Genomic DNA, 22,092 nt, shown 5'->3' with positions numbered 1-22,092 from the left:
CCATTCAATTTTTACCATTAGAAACTCAATATTTTAGAATTAAAAATATTTCTCAAGTAAGTAAGGAATTTAAATTTTTTATTTGATATTTTTAGTTCATATTTTATATAAAATTTATTTATATTATAGAGGATATGGCTTAATCCTGGATCGGTTTTCAAAATAAATATTCTATTTATACCTGATGAAAATAAAAATTATAATGATGTTTTAAAAATACGATATTTGAATGATCAAATGATGCAAATAAAAATTTGTGCAAAAATGAAATCCCAATTTTCTTTTCCCACTACTATCAATTTTGGAAATGTACCACTTGGTCGAATGTAAGTTTATTTTTCAATTATTTATTTGATAAATAATAAATTTAATTATTTATTGTTGAAGGGCTTATTATAAAATACCGATATATTCTCACGCAGAAAAAGAAATTTCTTTCTCTATTATATTATCTAACGGAGAATCGTGTGTCGACATTTATCCTCGATGGGGTTCATCTAATTTTTTTAATTCTTTTAATTTGAGTCATTATTTTACAAAATATTATATTTATGATATATTTTAGGTCATATAAAACCAAAGCAAAAACCAGTAACAATTATGGTTATTTACAAACCACTTCGATATATAAGTATGAATTTTCAAATTCGAATATTCATATCAGATTTACGTAAAACTCCATATGTTATAAATTTCTATGCGTATACTCGACCAGGCCTTTTACGGTAAGGTTACTTGCATAGACATAATATTTTATTAGAAAAAAATAAAAAAGTAACATACAGATAAATGTAATTAAAATAAACATTAAATGATTAGAGAAACATTGGAAAACGTCAAATTGAAAATGAAAAGCAAAACATATAAAAAAAAAATTGATACAAACATTTATAAAGAAATAAAGCCAATTCCCATAAAAATGGATAAACCGAATTATTATTTAAACAATTCTTCTATAAAATACAGTTTTGAAAATATTTTGTTAAAACAATGTACTTATTTTCCCTCGAATACTTTGCACGCTGTTAATTGTATTTTAAATTTGAAAATTCGAAAATCATACAACAAATATGAATTAAAGGGTTAGAGATTTTATATATATATTTTTATATAAAAAATATATATAAAAAATAGATTATTTATTTATTAGGAGCATTGGGTACCATTTTATTTCAAACTATGGATCAAAAAATGAAAAAATTAAAAAATTTTTTAATAAAAGTAGAAGATTATTATCAAAAAAATGAGCAAACAAAATTTCATCACAAACCAAAAGTAAGTTATGGAAAATTCGATCCAAATGAAAATCAAATTATTGAAATTAAAACACAACGAGAACAAACATGGAATAAATATAAAAATTTAATAATGAATTCGGAAAAATGTTTATTTGAAAAACAAAAGGCTGAAAAACTAAGGCAAAGAATTCTAAGAGTTTCTCAAAAAGTATTTATCTTAATTAAAAATTATTTTTCTTTTTTATTGAAAGACTTCTTTATAAATCATTTTTTTTTTTTTTTTAGTATCCAACCTCAGTATCAGCACAGTCTAAGAAAGAAGATTCTTTTATCCATAAATGCAAAATTTTACCCTTTCTTCAGGTAGCTCGCAAAATCATATTAAAAAATCGATTATTAAAAGTACTCACAAATTTGCAAAAAATAACACCCGAATTAATTAGACAATTTGAAGAACCAACCATAGAAAATCAATTACTTATGATACAAATTTAATTATATTGAAAAAAACAGAAGTTCAAAAATGTTATGTGATTTGCTACAAAATTAAAAAAGCTTAGTATTATTTTTTTGATTTGTTATTTTTTTAATTATTAATTTACATTATACTATTTAATTTACTGTAAAAAATCATTAAATTTTAAAGAATTTAAATTACTACAAATATTTATTTTAAAGTCACGTGCGTCATCATAAGTTTTATAGATGGCACTTTTATGAATACCGCCAAAACTTAGGAAAAAGTGTCTACTTGTAGTTGATACATTTATTAATCTGAAAAAACTTAATAAAATAATGTAATTATTTGTAATATAATTTAATATATTATTTACAAAAGAAAACATTATTTTTTAGATTTAAATATAAAAAAATGTGTTTAAATTTAAGTTGATATTTGATATTTGAAATGGATTTATATTTTCTTTAATAATATTGTACACATGGATCTTTGTTTTACTTTCAATTGCAATGGAAAGGTGAATTTTAATGATTGGGAATTAGATAAAAATAGTTTATTTTTACAAGGAGAAATAGAAAATGTTCTATATCCACAAGAAAAATATTTTTTATTAGATAAGAATATACAACTTTTTGATTGTAATGTGCCAGCTGCAACTGCTCTCTTGGATTTCAAACATTTTAATAAGTGTATGAAGTAAGAAATTTTTTCTATGAATACAAATTATTTTAATTTATTTTAAAAATATCTTCATTAGTATTATTATATTTATATTTTATTAGTATGCAATTAAAAATACTCAGCAGGCATGAGATTTATGATCAAGTTTTAAGTTCAAAAACACATGATAGTAACTTTTATTATATTAGATGTATTATATCAAAATTTATTTTATATGTTCGAACATATTTGAATAGGTAAGATAATTTATTTTTTCAAGATATTTCATCCTAGTTATTGATTATAAATTAAAAATATATATTTATTAGTATTAAAGGAAACTATCTGTCATTAGAAACTATAAACATGGATATAAAAACTATAAACATGGATATTGAAGAGGAATTTAATTCATTATTTATTATAATAAAACATTTTCTTGAAAGGATATATAATATTCCTGATGCTACATTTCATTATGTACCCTCTAAATTAGGCAATCAGGTTTGTAGATAAATAATAATATTTAACATATTAATTTTATACTTTATACATTCTAGTGTACACAACCAGAATATCATATGTATCATATGCACATTGAATTAAGATGGTTTTTTATTTCATTAATATATACAAAAAACATATATTGTCAATATTCAATTGAAAACTACTTGGATGAGTTTGAAAACATTCAAGCAATGATAATTAATGATTTAATTTATATTTCATTAAAAATATTTGAAACGGTAAAAGTATATTAACTTATTTAAAAAAATTATTATCAAATATTTAACTATTTTATATTTATATTTGTCCTTTTGCAATATGTTTTAGATTCCTTTAACTCATGTACAACAAAAGACTCCATATAATTGCACTTGTATTCGTGAATTATGGCTTATGCTTCAAATATTTATTGATAATTTATCTGATAGAATGAAATCAAAGGTATTAAAAATTTTTTATGAATATATTTATATAATATATTTTTATAATATATATATTTTTGTGTTTATTTTTTAGACTTTCTGGAAGTATATCAATGAATGTATCAATGGATTGTTGAATAGGAATGCATCTAATAATACTGGACAATTTTTTTGTAAAAATACTGAATTATTCTGTTTATGGATTATTCATCATCTTTCGCTTTTATATGGATATAATAGTGATGGAGTATATTTAGGATCTAAGTGTTCACGAGTAACTATATTTTAATTTTATTTAATATTTTATTTTATTTACTTTCTTATTTGTTAATAAATATATCTATTATTTTGTTATATATTTATTTATTTATTTAGATCAGGCCTAATTATGAACAATTAGAGAAGATCTTGAAAACATATATTTCTAAAGGTGGAAAAGATGGTGAACGGGATGAAATTGATGAAGAATTATGTATAATGATACCTTTATTAAATATTATTGTTACTAATTGGTGGCAACCACGAGTTTCAATTATTTCTCTTTTGTGGGATTGCTTTCATAAAAGATTAGATGAACCATTTCTCTTACAAGTATCTGGCCCTTGGACATTATCAATCGAAAAGTATTTGTAAATAATTTGTGGTTTTATATATTTTTTTTATCATAGTTTTTAAATAAATTCATTGGTTCAGGAAAACCGCTATGGATCTTCTTAAACAAGTAAAAGAGAGACTTAATAATATAGAATCTATTAAAGAATCAAGTTATGGAATGTTTTTACGTTTACTTGGTAAGTTTTTAATTTCTATGATTTATTTCTAAATTAGTAATTCTATTTATATATACTTATGTTAAAGGATCTTTTTTACGCATAAATTATAGTAATAATGATACAAAATATTGGAACCAAATTAAAGGTCGTATTTATTCTAAATTTTCAAAGGGTAAAGTTCAAGAATTTTCAATAACTGGTTTATATAATTTTATTTCATTATTTTTAACATTAGCTGTTACTACTGATACTATAAATGTTGTAAGTAAAATATTTGCTATTGTTTTTAAAGATTTTTTTTATAAAAAATTTATAACTATTTTTTACAGTGTTCAGTAATGTTAGATCTTTTGCCATTGACAAAAGAATATAATAATGAAAATAGTAAAAAACATAATTTAATTTGGAAAGGAAAATTAGCTGTTCTTATTTTATATAACGATTTTAAATTAAATTTAACAAATATAGCACCTTTATATATAGATACGGTATAATATAAATTTTATTTCTATTAATTAATTTATTTTCTTTATTCTAATGAACTTATATTATAGATAAATACTATATGTTGTCGTAAAGATGATATATCCCGTTCAATGATGAATAATTTTATTGATGTATTCAATTTAATTTTATCATCTAATAATATTGAATTAGGACAACATTTATTATTTAGTGGATGGATAGATCGTTACTTATTAGAATGTTCAAATAAAATGGTAGGAACATTAATGAAAGTGCTAGTTAATGTCTTTGAACAATGCATTTATCTTTCTAAGATTTCTAATACAGGTTTGTTATTTTTTTATCGTATAAAAATTGCAATTTGTATCTATCTTTTTAATTCATGTATATATATAGGTGATGTAGGACAATTGTTAGATGCTTTGTGGTGTTATGTTGCCTGTAGAGTAAGACAACTTGTTTTTGATCCTGTTTTTAATAGTGAACACTATCAATATATTTCAAAATTAGCAGTTTTATTTACTATGGAAGCATTAAGAAATCCAGCAACAGCAAAAAAACATAAGCATTCAGCTATGTCTTTATTTCAGCATTTTGCATCGTCTGTAATTGTTAAAGACATAAGGTAATAAAAATTTATATTAAGATTATATAAAATTGAAGATTTATATATTGGACATAATTAAACTATTATGTAAAAATTTTATTTCAGAATTACAAGACATTATTTAGTATTAATACTTGAACAGGAACAAGTAATCCATGATTTAAAGAAAGAAATAAAAAATTTTGATACAATACTTATACAAGTTAGTAAATAAAATTTATAAAATATATTTTTTAATTGTATTCATAATAATTGTAATTCATAATAAAAAATTTTATATTCATAACATTATAATTTTAGGCATGGATAAAATGTTCTATCATTGGTCATGGTACAAATGGAAATGAAATAAAAATTTTACAAAATTATATATTGAAATTAAGTGATATACAAGATATATTTGAAACATATAATGATCTTCAAGAATTTCAAAATAACGATGGATCTATTTTAACATTTATAATGCACTCTATGAAAAAACGAAACACTTTAAAAGTATATTTATTATTATTTATTATTTATCAAAGAAAATGCATTAAAATCAATCACAAAATAATCATTATTAATATTTTTTAGATCGAACAAGAACGAATTCAATATGATATGAAATGGAGATTATATTTTAGTCATTTAGAAAAATGGATTCTTTTACCTATTACTGAAGAAACTAAAGATTCGGAATTGGCTTTGTGGATATATAGATGTATTGGAACAATAATTCTTTGTACTTCTATTATGTTATATTCTAAAGTGAGTATATATAAATATATATTATTAATATATTACATTAATTTAAATCATTCTTCAGAATCAACCAAATAATATATTTAAAACATTAGTGAATAGAACTATATTATCAGTAGAACATTCTTTTTTAAAAAATTTGGGGAAAAAAACATTTTCTATGATAATTTTGGGTATGGAAACCCTTAATGTTAGAAGTGATATATCACTTCAAGTAATAATACGAGATTTATTTGATCAATATATGCCACTCTTAATAATTCCAACTATTAATACAAATACTTTTAAAGTATCTGATTCGTTATTAAAATGTTTTAAAGATGCAAAAACAGATTTTATATGCTTGATATTTGAAATTTTGATGACGAATTTTTTTACCATTTCAAATGACAATATGATGCATAAACATTCCTATTTGGTATGTATTAATATTATTATTAATTTATAATTATATAATTTATGTGTAATTATAATAATATTCATTATAATTAAGCATATATCTTTAATGCAGGTAATGATAATTTTACAAAATTTGCTCAAAGGTGAAAAAAATTATGCATGTCATATTGTAGAACACATTATTTTAATTTGCACATCATATATTATTAAATGCTACATTAAAGTCCATGATCATCATCCACACAAACAACAGACTATTGACTTTATAAATAGTATTATAAACAATATATATTATAAGGAGGATAATACTTTACGGTAAAAATTAGCATTCATTATAATATTTGATTTAAATAATAATTTATAGAAATTAAAAATTAAATTAACAATTATAGAGATAAATTTTTTAATATTATATCCAGTATTGTTGAAAAATCATTAATATTAAATCAACATAATACTTTTGAACTTTTACATTCAATTTTAATGATATCGACTGAAATATTACAAGTTTTATCATCAAAACTCGAACATACTTTAATTAATTTGGAAATTAATCGACGTCCGAATGCAGCATCTTTCAGGTAAAAAAATATACTTATAAAGGATAACTATAAATAATCAATATGTAACTTTTGTTTTTCTTTCAGATATTCTTGGAATCAACTTCAAAATCTAATAAAAAAGCAATAAAACGAATCATTAATAAGTTTAAAAAATTTATTAATAAATATTTGATAATACCATAATAATATTTTGTTATTATGCTATGAATTGATTATATTGCCTAATCTAATAATTAATATTTATATATGTAATTTCATGCAATTATATCTTATAAATTACATTTATTTATTTAAAAAGTAAATCATGATTTTATAATCATGAATTGGGAAGAAAATTATGATATATTTGTAATTATTAAACTAGGGAGCATACAATATTAAAAAAAATATATTTTACAAAATATATAAAAAAGAACACAATTACTCTTTTTTATTTTCGATGTGAGTGTCTTGAACGATGATGTTTCATTGATGTAGTAGCTGTACTACCGGGAGGTGATCGTCATCCAATTAATTCAAGACGAGATACAGCACTACGTACAGCGTTTCGTAAAGATTGTTCAACATTGCCATTTAATAATGATTCAAGTCTTTCAACATAATTATCTATATTTTGTAATGTTGCACCTTCATTCGTTCCTACAAATAATATATAAGCATTAATTATAAATATATAAAATACAAATATGAAATTAAGAAATTCAACCTGGCAGAGATACTGTAGCAAAACAACCAGCTAATTGTGAACGAAGAGAATCTAAATGACGCTGTAAAGCTTGATTAGTCGTGCGTTGTTGATTTGTTTCAGATTCCAAACGATTTACAGCTGCATATAAACTGTCTACATGTCTTTGAAGCACTGCATTCTGAGCTTCATAATCTGAAGTAGCTTTTCTTAATTGTCTTAACTCAGCCTCACATGCTGTATATATAAAAATTATGTAAAAAAAATTTTTATATATGATGATATGAAAAAAATTATTTACCCTTATTATGATCCAAAAATTCTTCTGTAAAAATAGGTATATCAAAACCTGTAAAGTCGTTATCTTTATCTTGTTGAATATCCTGGTAAAATATTAAATATTAATAATATATTAAATATATAATAAATAAATTCAAACAAAATTAATAATTAATTAAAACACAAATATTATACATTTTGCTCAGAATTTATATCAGTTCCATTTCTTTCTTTTTTGCTTTCTTGTTGTTTTTCTGAAGATTGTTTTTCACTAAACAACCTATATGCTTCTGTTTGTTTATAATCACTAAATTCACGATTATAACGTTCTTTATCTTGTTCAGCTGCATCTAAATATTGTTGTTTCTGATCAGCAGGTAAAGTACTCCACTCTGAAGCAAGAAGTTTTGTGATTTCAGCAAATGATAAAGTAGGATTTTCATTTCTTACTTTTTCTCTTCGATCATTTAAAAATCTGTTTTTTAAAAATTTGTTGTTAAATATGTTTTTAATTTTAATTATATATTTTTTTTAATTATAGAATAATATACCTGAAGTAACCAGTTAAAGGTTGTTTTGGAGCAGTAGCATCTCTAGGAGTTTTTTTTCTCTTTTTAGCTCTATTAGTTGTATTTGTAGTATTACTTCCAATTATAGGAGTTACATTATTCTTTTTAATTCCATTATCACATATTGAATCAGGTATTTTATCTTCTCCACTTCCAGGTGATTTATCTATTAAATGAATTATTATAATTAAATAATAATATAAGAAAGAAATAAATAAGTTTCTTAAATTTACAGAAATTAAAAATATTAATAGTTTAAAAAACTAACATACTTGTATGTTCTTCACTTTCCCCATTATATGTGACTTGTTCTGATGCACCATTACTTTCAAGTACATCATTAATTAATGCACTTTCACTCATTTTTAATTATAAGTTTTTATATTTAATTTGAATGTGTTATTTATTTTAAATAAATCTAAAATTTGAACTATATTAACCTCTGAAAAATTATATAAAATGAAACATTATTTTATAATATTCAAATATTAAATTCGATAAATGTAAAATATTATTACTTACCTAAAATTAATTATTTTTTAATAATATAAGATATGTTAGTATTAGTTTATTAGGTTAAATAATGAAAGTATTAATAAATCTGTAACAAAGTACAAAGAAAACGTTATAACTAATTCGGATCGGTATTATTTTAATATATATATTTTGCAAAAAATTAATTTTTGACAAAAACAAAATATTGATGAAACTATATAATCATAAAAATTGGTTAGCATAAACACTAAAGCCAAATTTTCATGAGAAGAATTCAAATGAAGTTAATTCAAATGTTGATGATTTTACCGCTGAATCAAAATATTAGACTTTTAGATTTGAGAACATGCTTTTAGTGAATCACATTCAATTTGATTGAATGTGGTGTGATGAGATCCAATTTATGTTGTTTTTAAACGAAACCTTCTATTCGTTGTAATAAATGTTTGATAATAATTTCATTTTATTATAATGTAACATTTAATTTTATATATTTCATATTATTTAAAATAATAATATGGAAGTACAGGATAATTCAATTAATTCAATTCAAAGTAATATCAGGTAAATTAGTTTGTTTAATTTCTTATAGTGAATAAAATTTTGTATGTAAACAATAATAAGGAAATAATTTTTCTAGTAACGTAACAGTGGCGGATTCGGTATGGAAATTCATTAACAGTCCTGTAATTGCAATATTTTCTGATTTAAAAAATGCAACCGCCAAACAAACTCTTTGTTCTCTTTTGGAATCTATAATTAAACGGTCAGCTACTTTAACTACAGTTTTAGTTCCACCTTTCAATAATGGGATGCAAAATGAAACATTGAAATATCAATATTCTGGTAAAAAAATTATAAAAAATAATTAATAATGATTTAATAAGATTCCATAAAAATATAATTTATTTTAATTATAGCATTTACCACTTGGTTGTTCGGCATTATGTTTTATTTAGTAGGAAATCCTTTAAGTAATGAAATTCTCAACAATAGTATAGAGATACAAGCATGTATGCTTAGAATATTATCTAGACATCATATCACAATGTTTGAAACAATAAGTAATGAATATATGGATATTCTTGAAGGTATATATTCAAAATAATATTATATATATATTATATAATTATTTTAATGTAATATAATTTTATATAATTATTTTACATTAATTATTTCAGAGATATCAGAATTTTATAGAATGAATTCAGAAGAAGATAGAATCATATTAAGTAAATTTCATACAGAAAGAAATATCATAGAAAATTTGGATTTACAAGCATTTCCTGTTACAATAAAATATTATGATTTACCATTAGTACAAACATCTATTTTTAAAGTAATACATTTATATTTAATTTCTTAATATTATTATTGTTAGTATTTTATATTGTTATAAAAATTTTTATATGTATTTAATTCTTTAGATTATAACAAAAACAGGAGTTTTTGTTTGGAATCATAAAATATTATCTGAAAGAATATTAAAAATAATGATTATATCTGTTCCAAATGTAAAATTTATAGCTTTAGATCTTTCTATAAAATTAATGGAATTTTCATTATTTAGCAAACAAGTAAGTATATTATATTATTAATAAAAATTAAAAAATATATTTACTTGAAATTAGATTTTTTATTTTTAAGGAATATGAAAATTTGATTCTCTATATTATTGAAATTATTAAAATACTTCCTATTTGGATAAACTTGCATGAAATATCAGAGAATCAATTAAATCAATTTTTATGGATATGTATTCAATTTATTCAATTTTTGCCATTATCTTCAAATGGTATTGAATTATGCTTTCAAATAATTGATTTTACAATTAATGAAATGAAATGTAAGTTAATCAATCAATCAATTGTGAATATTTTTAACTCTAACATTTTTTTATTTTTATATTTTTATAACAAACTATAAATTAAATGTTTATCTTTAGGTTATAATAGCAATTTTAATGCTATAGAACAAATAAAAAAAGTTGCATATAACAAAATTCTGCAAAATTTTATTATGAAACCAAGAGTTTATACTTTTTCTAAAACAAAAAAATTTATTTCATATTTTGAATATTATCCGGTTTGTAACAATTAAATTTATATTATAATATATTTAATATATAAATTTTTATATATTGAATGTAAAATTATTATAGGATTTCATTATCATTTTTATTCACTATGTTTTTATTGATATGAAACATGTAGTTAATACAAATATTTGTACATGTGAATCATGGAATTTATTAAAAAAAGAATTAATAACTGCAACACAGAAAGAAAAATTTAAAATCACTATGCATATTTTAAAAGCATCTCGTATTTTACAATCATGGTTAAAAGAATTACAATTGAAAATGATTTTGTATACAGATGAGTTGGATTATGTTTTGAAGTTACTGTTGCAGAATTTAAATTCTGGACAATATGAGCAAAAAAATATAATTTTTGAATGTTTAATTCATATGATAGCACATGATGAATCAAATAAAGACTTAATTCAGAAAATATTAACATTACCATTTATGCAACATATTGAAATTTCTATAGATATAATGAATAATCATGCAAAAGAAGTTTTTAAATCCTTTGATACTGCTACAATGTTAATCTGTCTTGAAGTTCTTTGCAATTATGGAAAAGGAATGGAACGATTGAAAATATTACGTACATGTATAATGAACTATCAAACTGATATAGCAGCAACAGCAGTATTGTAAGTAATTTATATTTGAAAAATTGAAAGTAATAAAATATAAAAGTAATAAAATATGATTAAAAGATATATTAAATTGTGTAAAAAATTTGTAGGAATAGTGTACTACTTTTAAAGAATAAAGAAATACAATTAGAAAATATTTCAAAGTACATTCTTCAACCTGCATTAGATTCAGAAGAACAGAAACTTCATGAAATGCTTGTGATTGCTTTGAGCAAAATAAGTTGTTATTTATCAGGATGTGGAAATTTCATAAGGTAATTTTTTATCATATAATTTATTTTGCTTACTAATGAAGTGATTCATAAAATGTTTTTATTAACAGGGAATCTGATAATATAACATGGACATTAGAATGTACATGTTGTAATGAAATATCTGAAAACAGTATAAATAATGCTTATGTCTCAGAAGAATATGATCATCTACTTCGACCATATTTTAAATTATTATTTTCGAATTTTGTTTCAGTACGTTTGCAAATTTCTAAAAATATTCTTTCTTTTTCAAATCATATTAAATCTTTTAACAATAATGAAATAGCAAGAATATGGTTTTCATATGTAGAAGATGAAAATTTTGAAATTCGTTTCAATATTGCTAGAGTAATAAAAAGATTATTATTGAATAAAATAGATATATCGAAATTTATGATGTCTATTGAAAATAAAAATACATTGATTTGTTTAGATGAATTTGTTGAATCACTTATTAATATTATAGCACAAGCAGTTATGAAAGCTTTAACAAATTCAAATCATGCATTACATGATACTTTACTTGTTACTGCAAAAAATTGTGCATGGTATGATATATATTTAAAAAATATCTACTTTAATTATTAAATATATTCTAATTTTTTTATTTTTAATTTTAGTATTCCATTACATATAATTGAAAGATATATTTTAAATATATTTTTAATTACCATAGTGCATTCAACATCATCTTCAGCAGCAATAGCATTTGCAACTACTGCTTACCACGATATTGCTAAATTCTTAAATATTTCTCCAAAAGTTTTATACATTCGATATAAAAAAAATTTTCTTAAGGTATAAATTTTCCTAAATTTTATTGAAATTAGATAGTAAAAATAACATTTTATTTTTTGAAAGCAATTTTTTTCATTTTAGCTTATAATGCAATGTGCAGTTCATAATTTCATACATTATTCTTATAACATAGCTACATCTATACATCGTGTTGCAAAATGTATTGGATATGAAGGATCACGTCAATTATTACGCAAAGATGGGCATTATGCAGTATGCTATTTACTTTCTTTCATTATTGATATACCAAATGCAAGAACTCTCTTACATGATATAGCTGAATTAATTAGTATGGATGAAAAACAAATGTTAAAAGAATATTTTTCTGTACGTATATTAATAAAAGAAATATATTTTTTTTATATTTTTATTATAAAGTATAATTTTAATCTAAATATTTGTTTGTTTAGTATATTTGCAGCTATGCATTTTTAAACATGCCTCTTACTACTGCTATGGAGTGTTTAAGATTAGTTTCAAAAATTACACAAACAAATTTATCTCTTCTAATAAAGCAATCATTTATGGTAATAATGATTGATAATGATTATAAATATTTCTACTATATTATTAATTTTACTAATAAATATTTTTATATATTTAATTTTATTAAATATATTTAATAGGGTATATTTGAAAAACTAATGTTAAATTTTCATGAATCTCCTGAAAAGATAATTGGATTATTAAAAATTATATCTGATTATGATAGTAATTTAGAAAAAAATTATATTATACATAAAGGGATTGTAAGTTTATATATTTACATGTTTTTTTTGGAAGAAAAATTATATATATAATATAATTATATAATAATATATACAAAATATATACAATATTTGCAGGAGTCTTATTTGAATTTACGTTTACATGGTATATTAGTTAATTTTGATATAAAGCTTGGATCAAAATCAGATGAACATACTCAGCAATCTGCACTTGCTTCATTAGCTGCATTAATGCATTATATGGGTTCACAGTATTTGACACCATTGAGATATAAAATTTTAGCGACATTACGAACTTCATTAGGATTTAAAAGACCAGGATTTGGACCTCTTTTGTGTGATGCATGGAATGCATTCATTCATAAGTATGTAATAATAATCATTATATTTTATATATAAATAATATTTTATGTTTTTTATTTTAGTATAGCTATTAAAGAACTTGGTCCATTGTTACCAACTATATATGTTTCATTGATATCATTATTAAATATGTATAGAGAAAAAATAATTGCAATGCTAAAATTTCTGATTATTAAATGTAATGAAGAATGTCCAGATTACATCGCAGAATTATTTTTCATAGATGATATTGATGTTCCAGTTGAAATATCAAATATAATTAAAGCACATATTTTGCAAACTAAGTAAACTAAGATTTAAAATATATCTTTATTTTCTTAATTATTAAATATATATTATTTTATAAATAATATATTTTATAAATTTTAGACCCAAAGGTTTTGAAGCAAACTTAAAATTATGGATTGAACGAATTACGCATGAAACGGATGAAGTAATAATTAGAGCATTGATGTATTTACAAAAATTTTTAGCCGAAAATCGTAGTCAATTGAATGAAATGATTTTAAGTGAAACGAATATTCATCCACTGATAGTTGAAGTATATTTATTATTTAAAGTAAAAAATATATTTATTATAATAATTATAATAATTATGAAAAACTTTTTAGCTATTACATACATTATTAATTGGATGTCAACATAAAGATGAAAGTATTCGTCTACTTTATGGTGAATGTTTAGGAGAATTAGGTGCTATTGAACCAAGCCTTCTTCCTCGTAGAATTATTTCTAGAGGTATATATTTATTAGTTTATTTGTCCTTTATTTTAATCCACTTTAAATTTTAGTTGATAGTAAATTTATCGCTGATATGAATGAAGAATTTGCATGTGCTATACTTTTCGAACATGTTCGAGCGTTTCAAATGCAGAAAAGTAGTCAAAGTATGGATTGTTTTTCACTTGCTATTCAAGTAAGTAGCATATCATTTTATAATTTTTATATTATAAATAAATATTTTTAAAAGTATAAATGATTTTAGGAAATTTTAAAAACATATGATATTTCACCTCAAGGTAAAAACAATGAATTATGGAATAATTTACCTATATCTATGAAACAGATTATTACTCCTTTTTTAACTTCACATTATAAAATTGCAACTATTAGCGATAATGAAACGTTTCCCCATCCTATTTATGGGTAAATGTCTGATTAAAAAAAAAATTCTTTAACTATTCATTATATTCATTAACTGATTTTTCAAACAGTTCTGAAGCTGGTTCTTCTGTAGAAAACTGGGCTTATAATTGGCTTTGCAATATGTTTAATAATATTCATAATGAAAATCTTAATAATGTATTACGTGCGTGTAAATTAGCATTGAAGCGAGATATAAAAATATTAACATTTTGTTTACCCCATGTTGTTTGTAAGTATTTTTATTAATATTATATTCAATAATAAAAAATATATATAATTTAAATGAACATATTTTTTTATTTACTAGCATACATAATAACAAATGGTACCGAACAAGAACATGCAAAAATACGAGAAGAAATGTTGACAATTATAGATGTCAGAAAAAAGCCTACACTTGATTCTGAATTATCACGTCATAGACCACTTAGACATGGACACAGTATAAAGCTAGATACTAGAATTTCTGAAGAAACAAGACGTACGCGTTGTGCACAGGTATATAAATAAAAAATGATATTCTTTTTATTCATTTAATAATTTTTTTTATAATTTTTGGATAGATTATATTTTCAGTATTAGATCATTTGCAAAGATGGCTTTGGGAACAACGATTAGTTCACGATTATAAATATAAAGCTTTAAAAAGTAAGTTTTTTAGATTTAATTTATTAATAATAATTTAATTATTAATAATAATAAAATATAATTATTAATGAATGTGTATTTTTTTTAAATTAATTTAGATTTTTGTGAAACATTAAATGCATTAGTAGTGGCAGAAGGCTGTTATCAATTTCAAGAATATCATAGAGCATTAATGTATTTAGAGCAACATATGATTTCTTCTAATAAAGGATTATCAGAAGCATTGGAGGGTGGATTACTTGCTGTAAGTTCTAAATCAATAATAAAATTAAAAGTAATTCATTACAATTCTTATTTTTTTTTTTTAGAAAATATATGCGCAATTAGATGAACCAGATGGTATATCTGGTATATTAGCTACTCAAGATCATACTCCTACTGTTCAACAATTAGTCTTAGCTCATGAAGTTAATGGACAGCTTCAAGTAAGATAAAATATTTACTTATTTATGAATTTATTATATATTTAATGTATATATTACATTATATATATTCAAAATGGGCATAAAATATATTAGGATGCTGCAACATGTTACGAAAGATTAGCACAAAAGAAGACTTTAAAGCATACGTATTTGCAAGGAATGATCCAATGTTATCTTGGACTTGATCAACCTTTTACAGCAAAACATATTACTGAAGGAGTTTTGAGTAATCGACCAGAATTAGAACCATTAATGATTGAACAAGAACCATTTTGGAGATTAGCTCATTTTATTAGATTTGATGACACTTCTCAAAAGAATATAAAACATATATTACTTGAAGATCTTAAAAAAGGTATTAAACCTGATTTAACATCTTTGAAAAGGAATCTAGTGTCACTATTAGAAGATGCTTCACGTCCAGGGGCTTATCAACAAAGCTATTCTTACATCATGAAGTAAGATACTTAAAATCATATTTGATACTAAAAGATATTTATAATATTTTTTTATATAGGCTACATATTCTAAATGAATTCGATAAGGCAATTGCTACTATGTTAAACAATATAGAACAATTACCAATGATATTTGAAGAATGGGAAAAACGTGGTCAACTTGTTCGTGCTTCACGGGGAGTAGAATTTGTATTAAGTATGCGCAGAGCTACATTAGATTTAGCACTTCAATTGCAAAGGGAAATTGAAAACAAAGAAAATTCAGTACTCAAACAAGAAATTGGAAAGATTTGGCTTAAAAGTGCAAAAATTGCAAGAAAGTTTGTATTAATATTATAAGTATTCGTTATCTCATTTTGTCTTTTAATTTTATAATTTATGGTTTTTATTTAGAAATAGACAGCATCAACAAGCGTATATGTATATTTTATCAGCGAGCGATTCTTGTCCTCCCCAGCAACTTTATATAGAACAAGCTCAATTATATTGGCAAAAAGGTTGTCAAGAAGATGCTTTTATAACACTAAAACGATGTTTTTCTAGTTATTTTCAGCCAGCTATGTACTACAAAAACTTATCATCAGGAGAATGTTTAGAAGAAAGAAAGCAATGTGCAAAGGTATAACATAAATAATAGAAATATAGTATAATTATCAAATAATACTAATAATTTATTTATTATAGGCAAAACTTTTATATGCAAAATATAATGATGAAACAGTTAATGTAGATACTGATGCTAATATCATAAATTACAAAGAAGCTATTGAAGTGTGGAGAGAATGGGAAAAAAGTTTATTATTTTGTGCACGATATTATGAATCTGTTATAGATAGAATGACAGATGAAGAGAAAGATTCAAGAGGACGGTAAGTAAAGTAAATAATATTTTAAATAGGAGAAATAATTAATTATAAATATGTTTAGAGATTTACAAGTGCATACTATGAATTATTATGGGAAATCACTTCAATATGGTTGCAAATATATTCATCAGTCTATGCCAAGAATGTTAACTATATGGTTAGATTTTGCTTCTCGAGCAACACGATCTAATAATCTTCTAAATCAATCAAATCAAGAACAAGTCAGATTACGAAAAGATGCATTATTGAAAATGTCAAAAATTATGGGTAAGTGTTTAATAACTGAAATAAAATTTTAAAATTAAATAATTCGTTTTTTGTAATCTAGAAGTGTATCAAGAAAGATTACCAATATTCATGTGGCTGACTGCATTTAGCCAACTTGTTTCAAGAATATGCCATCCTTCTATTGAAGTACAGAAAACTATTTGTACAATATTAGTAAAATTAATTCATGCTTATCCTCAACATAGTTTATGGATGATGGCATCAGTTATTAATGTAAGTTTTTTTAAAAATTATTAATAATTTTTAAATAATATAAAAGTTATTAATGATAAATAAAAATTTTGATAAACAATTTTTTAGTCTTCTTATCCAGCACGTCAGAAACGTTGTCAAGAAATTCTCAGTCATATCAAACTTAAAACACCAGAAATGACAAAACTTATTTCAGATTTTCATAAATTATGGGAGAGATTAATTGAATTATCGAATAAAGCAATTCCAGATGTAAGTAAACTAATACTTTATATAAATTTTTATATTATAATATTTTATATTTTGATAGGGGATTATGAATACTACAATAACTCACTTGTCTCGAAATCTTCCTCGTTTACTTTCAAATAAAGAATTTAGTTCGATAATGATACCAACAACTAAATTTAGACAACTGCATCTGCCATCTAAGGGCATGTCATTAGAAAATCATAATGCATTTTCTTCGTATGTATATCATTATTATTTATTGCGTATTATTTTGTTTATTATCTTAAAAAATTTGTATTGTTTTATAACTTTCAGAAACTGGATTCATATATCAGGAATAGAAGATAATGTGGTTGTTATGCCATCTCTTCAAAGACCGCGACGTATTACATTAAAGGGATCGGATGGTAAAGAATATCTATTTATGTGTAAACCAAAAGATGATTTACGAAGAGATTTTCGATTAATGGAATTTAACGATATTGTAAATAAATATCTTCAAAATGATCCAGAATCACGGCAAAGAAGATTATATATTCGGACATATGTAAGTCAAAAGTGATCTTATTATACATAATTTTAATTAATATTATTTAAATTACAGAGTGTTGTACCTCTCAATGAAGAATGCGGTTTAGTAGAATGGGTACCAAATTTAGTTGGATTTAGACCCATTATAATAAGTTTATATAAAGAAAGAGGTATTGCAATTTCAAATAGAGAACTTAGAAGTATATTATGTTGTAAGTAGAAATATAATACTCCATTTATTGAAATGAAATTTTTGTCAATAAAATAAATAATAGAAATTAATAAGTCCTTATTATATAAATAATACATATTTATTTTATATAATAAATTCATATAAATGAAATTATATTAATATATATTGCAAAATTAAATTATAAATAATTATAAAAATTCTTACTTGTATATTATATTTCAGCATTAAAAGATCCATTGGAAAAAAAAAGAAAAGTATTTTTAGAACAACTTCTTCCGCGACATGCATCGGTACTTGGAGATTGGTTTCGTCTTACATTTCCTGATCCATATGGATGGTATATTTTATTTATTTCTATAAATAAAATAAAAATTTATTATTTAAACGTATAAAAAATATAATTATATATAAAAATAGGTACGAAGCACGTACTGCCTATATTAGAACCACAGCAGTAATGTCTATGGTGGGATATATTCTTGGCCTTGGAGATCGTCATGGAGAAAATATATTATTTGATTCTAAATGTGGAGATTGTGTGCACGTAGATTTTAATTGTTTATTTAATAGGGTACATATATTAAATTTATTTACAAATTAAATTCACAGTAGAAATGCTTCACTTTTATTTATTTTTTATAATAATCAAACAAAATAAATAACTAATTATATATGATATATATATATATATATATATATATATATATATATAATAGATATTTTAATAATTAAAATTATACTTCTATTATCAGGGAGAATTATTTGAATGGCCAGAACGTGTACCATTTCGATTAACGCATAACATGGTAGATGCTATGGGACCATTAAAAATTGAAGGACCATTTAGGCGTGCTTGTGAAATAACTATGAGGGTTCTTCGACAACAAAGTAGTACGTTATTAAGTGTATTGACGCCATTCGTGTATGATCCTCTAGTAAGCTGGAATAAAAATCATATGGGTGAAGGTAGTGAAAAGACTAATGAAAAAGTAAGTTGTAATATAATAAATATAAATAATGTGCATGCAATATAAATTAATATAGAATATAAAATATAACATCGAATATTTTAGGCTGTAGAACATATAAAAAATATAGAACAACGATTGAAAGGATTAATTCGATATCATGGAAAAAAATTAGAAAACATTGCTTTAAATCTTAGTGTTGAGGGACAAACTAATCATTTGATTCTAGAAGCAACAAATGTAGATAATCTTTGTCAAATGTATTTTGGATGGGGCGCATATATGTAAAAAATATTACCATTATATAATATATAATAATATAATATTTATATATCAGATAATAATCTATTACTATTATAAAACTATACAAACCAATTTTAATCTTTAAGCTTCTATATTGAAGCTTTGAAGCATCATAAAATATGAAAATGCAGTACTAAGTATCTGCAAATGTATGTAAATTATCAGATAATTATTGCAATTTAAAATATTAATATGCTAATAAAAATTTTATATATATATATTTTTTTAAATATATAATAAAATTTTACCGCGGTAAAATTTTCCAAATGCATTATATATAATTTTCCTGCAGTAATATAACTAGGTCTTTGAGAACGTAATATAATCATACATATTTCATCTTTAATAAAAACTGGCAATTGATACCACTGTATAGAATATGCAGCTATGCTTACACTGAAACTCTATTTCAATGAGAATTAATTTAAAATAATGTCATATATTCTTGTATATTAATATTACCTGTCGCATTAAAATGTCTCCGGGAAAACAGAAAAGTAATAGTTGAAAAAGCGATACGATTAAGTGAGAAAAAGATTCAAGAAATTTAGATCGTTCTGTTAATGCCTATAATAAATATATATATTTGATGATATAAAATAAATTGTTTATATTTTAATACAATTTTTTAAATTTTATAAATATACTTACTATAGAAATCTGAAATCCGACGAAACAAATTATTAGACTACTAGTTATTGCTTGCAAAAAGAGCATTAGATGGAAATTCTTTTCCATATTATCACAAAACCTAAATTACATTAAAGTGAATAACAAATAAAATTTTTTTGAAACAGAATAAATTTATTTACCAAAGAACTAGTTGATGATGTTTAATTATATATGTTATTTGATTTTTTATCTCATATAAATTCTTATTTATATGTTTTGAATTAGTCTTCAAATTAGTTAACTAGAAAAACAAGATTATTTTGAATATAAATAAATATTGTTATTATAATGATAAAAAAATATACATACATCATATATATACGTGTCCAGATTCTTTAAATTTTCTTTAAGCACTGTAAAATGTCCACAAGTATGAAGTAGAGCAGTTGCAATTAGGCTGTCAATTGCAAGCATCATCAGACAACAAATACTTGTTGCCAATATTTGAGATATATATGCAATCTACATATGCATTTGTATAAATTAAAAACTATAATAAAATAAAATATAACTATAATGAATATCTATAATAAAAAAATGAAATAAAATAGTACCTCATAGAAGGGGAACTTATAAAAAGTTATAGGATATGATGCAGCAAATGGAAAGTTTTTTATAGTAAAATTATTTAAGTTTTCATTTTTAGTTAATATTTCAATAATAGGTAAACTAAAGAAAAATAATAAGGCATTACACATTGAAATGAAATAACCTTTGGTAATGTTTTTAGCATATCTGAAATATATATATATTGTTATTTGAAAATACAATTAAAATAAAAAATAATATAATTTCTGATATTAAAAATTATTTACATTGCATATTCTTGTAAATATTCAAAAACATTAGTTTCAATTATTTTCCAATAATCTGTCAACATAAATTTAATAAAAAATTCCAAATTTTTTCTATTAAATATCCAAACGATTGATTTCAATGCAGCAAGTAAAATTGTTAGTAAAGTTGAGCTACAAAAAGTGAAAAAAATTTAATAAATATTTTTATGTAAAATAAACTAGTTATTTCGTTTTTAAAAGCATTCCAACCCCGTTTCCATAACAATATTTAAATCATTCCAATTTATATAAATCATTATTATTTGTGGTATAACAATAAACATAATGCAACTAATGCATATAAGATATCTTATAATATTTATTGGATAAAATCCAAGAAATTTTAGTACTAATTGATTTATGAAGACATAATTTTTAATATTCATCGTATTTGTTTGATTAGACATTTAATTCATTGCAAAAAATACATTTTAAATGTAAAAAACAATGTAATTTATGAACTGAAAAATTGTTTGTACACAACTTAGATTTTATCTATAGTTAGGATTCATTCCATCATTACAGAACAAGTACTTTTAAAAGAGATATTATAAATTTAACATGTTTAATTATTATCCTAAATTATTAAGAATATAATG

At 22.5% G+C, this 22,092-nt stretch overlaps 4 protein-coding genes and 1 long non-coding RNA gene across 15 annotated transcripts; 3 read left to right on the top strand and 2 right to left on the bottom strand.

Annotated features, from left to right (window-relative positions):
• Positions 1–387: 387 nt before the first annotated feature.
• LOC147657546 (uncharacterized) lies at positions 388–920 on the top strand. Its single transcript, XR_015292275.1, has 3 exons — positions 388–491; positions 566–725; positions 820–920. It is a non-coding gene; the product is annotated as an uncharacterized LOC147657546 (long non-coding RNA).
• Positions 921–1,150: 230 nt separating this feature from the next.
• Positions 1,151–7,258, top strand: LOC100872732 (protein MMS22-like). Its single transcript, XM_031917314.2, has 21 exons — positions 1,151–1,446; positions 1,524–1,601; positions 2,094–2,394; positions 2,481–2,615; positions 2,688–2,862; positions 2,919–3,104; positions 3,193–3,306; positions 3,382–3,561; positions 3,663–3,910; positions 3,981–4,078; positions 4,146–4,321; positions 4,390–4,548; positions 4,615–4,852; positions 4,922–5,150; positions 5,238–5,334; positions 5,433–5,627; positions 5,709–5,882; positions 5,941–6,294; positions 6,388–6,590; positions 6,668–6,856; positions 6,923–7,258. The coding sequence occupies exons 3-21, from the start codon at positions 2,180–2,182 to the stop codon at positions 6,963–6,965; spliced, it is 3,408 nt and encodes a 1,135-aa protein (XP_031773174.2). The 5' UTR covers positions 1,151–1,446; positions 1,524–1,601; positions 2,094–2,179; the 3' UTR covers positions 6,966–7,258.
• On the bottom strand, positions 4,809–19,053 carry Hmg-2 (High mobility group protein 2). Of its 9 annotated transcripts, none has more exons than XR_015292272.1 (9): positions 18,919–19,053; positions 8,894–8,972; positions 8,644–8,813; positions 8,354–8,537; positions 7,998–8,277; positions 7,825–7,906; positions 7,545–7,760; positions 7,263–7,477; positions 4,809–5,128 (listed from the first exon to the last, which is right to left on the bottom strand). XR_015292272.1 is itself a non-coding variant. In XM_086908933.1 (8 exons), exons 3-8 carry the CDS (start codon positions 8,732–8,734, stop codon positions 7,341–7,343), a joined length of 990 nt encoding a protein of 329 aa, XP_086765059.1. In that variant the 5' UTR covers positions 8,735–8,813; positions 8,894–8,972; positions 18,919–19,053; the 3' UTR covers positions 6,979–7,340. The 9 variants fall into 9 exon arrangements, 5 of the variants coding, with proteins under 5 accessions (XP_086765059.1, XP_086765061.1, XP_086765060.1 ...); XR_015292271.1 differs by lacking the exon at positions 4,809–5,128 and adding an exon at positions 6,441–6,947; XR_015292274.1 differs by lacking the exons at positions 4,809–5,128; positions 18,919–19,053 and adding exons at positions 6,441–6,947; positions 9,176–9,301.
• LOC100872852 (serine/threonine-protein kinase atr) lies at positions 9,293–20,020 on the top strand. 3 transcript variants are annotated; one of them, XM_086908929.1, is made up of 39 exons: positions 9,293–9,430; positions 9,507–9,712; positions 9,787–9,957; positions 10,048–10,205; positions 10,294–10,443; positions 10,514–10,712; positions 10,812–10,951; positions 11,028–11,587; positions 11,683–11,847; positions 11,916–12,395; positions 12,468–12,645; positions 12,727–12,972; positions 13,056–13,172; positions 13,272–13,394; positions 13,491–13,738; positions 13,799–14,020; positions 14,106–14,277; positions 14,348–14,474; positions 14,528–14,652; positions 14,722–14,882; positions 14,951–15,111; positions 15,190–15,380; positions 15,446–15,530; positions 15,629–15,774; positions 15,839–15,955; positions 16,049–16,413; positions 16,473–16,733; positions 16,807–17,032; positions 17,098–17,282; positions 17,341–17,546; positions 17,608–17,780; positions 17,868–18,011; positions 18,070–18,227; positions 18,306–18,537; positions 18,595–18,733; positions 18,937–19,051; positions 19,132–19,285; positions 19,467–19,703; positions 19,788–20,020. In XM_086908929.1, the coding sequence occupies exons 1-39, from the start codon at positions 9,384–9,386 to the stop codon at positions 19,968–19,970; spliced, it is 7,473 nt and encodes a 2,490-aa protein (XP_086765055.1). In that variant the 5' UTR covers positions 9,293–9,383; the 3' UTR covers positions 19,971–20,020. The 3 variants fall into 3 exon arrangements, with proteins under 3 accessions (XP_086765055.1, XP_086765057.1, XP_086765056.1); XM_086908931.1 differs by lacking the exon at positions 10,812–10,951 and having other exon boundaries at positions 11,422–11,587; XM_086908930.1 differs by lacking the exon at positions 13,799–14,020.
• Positions 19,147–21,900, bottom strand: LOC105735796 (odorant receptor 10-like). Its single transcript, XM_031917315.2, has 10 exons — positions 21,704–21,900; positions 21,473–21,625; positions 21,212–21,392; positions 20,967–21,119; positions 20,798–20,898; positions 20,637–20,736; positions 20,448–20,552; positions 20,234–20,389; positions 20,055–20,126; positions 19,147–19,654 (listed from the first exon to the last, which is right to left on the bottom strand). Exons 1-9 carry the CDS (start codon positions 21,898–21,900, stop codon positions 20,067–20,069), a joined length of 1,206 nt encoding a protein of 401 aa, XP_031773175.2. The 3' UTR covers positions 19,147–19,654; positions 20,055–20,066.
• Positions 21,901–22,092: the final 192 nt, after the last annotated feature.

This window comes from Apis florea, unplaced genomic scaffold (genome assembly GCF_048593485.1).
Source record: "Apis florea isolate Af1SG1 unplaced genomic scaffold, ASM4859348v1 contig_3081_pilon, whole genome shotgun sequence".
Lineage (NCBI taxonomy): Eukaryota > Metazoa > Arthropoda > Insecta > Hymenoptera > Apidae > Apis > Apis florea.
This window is presented reverse-complemented; position numbering and strand designations above follow the sequence as displayed.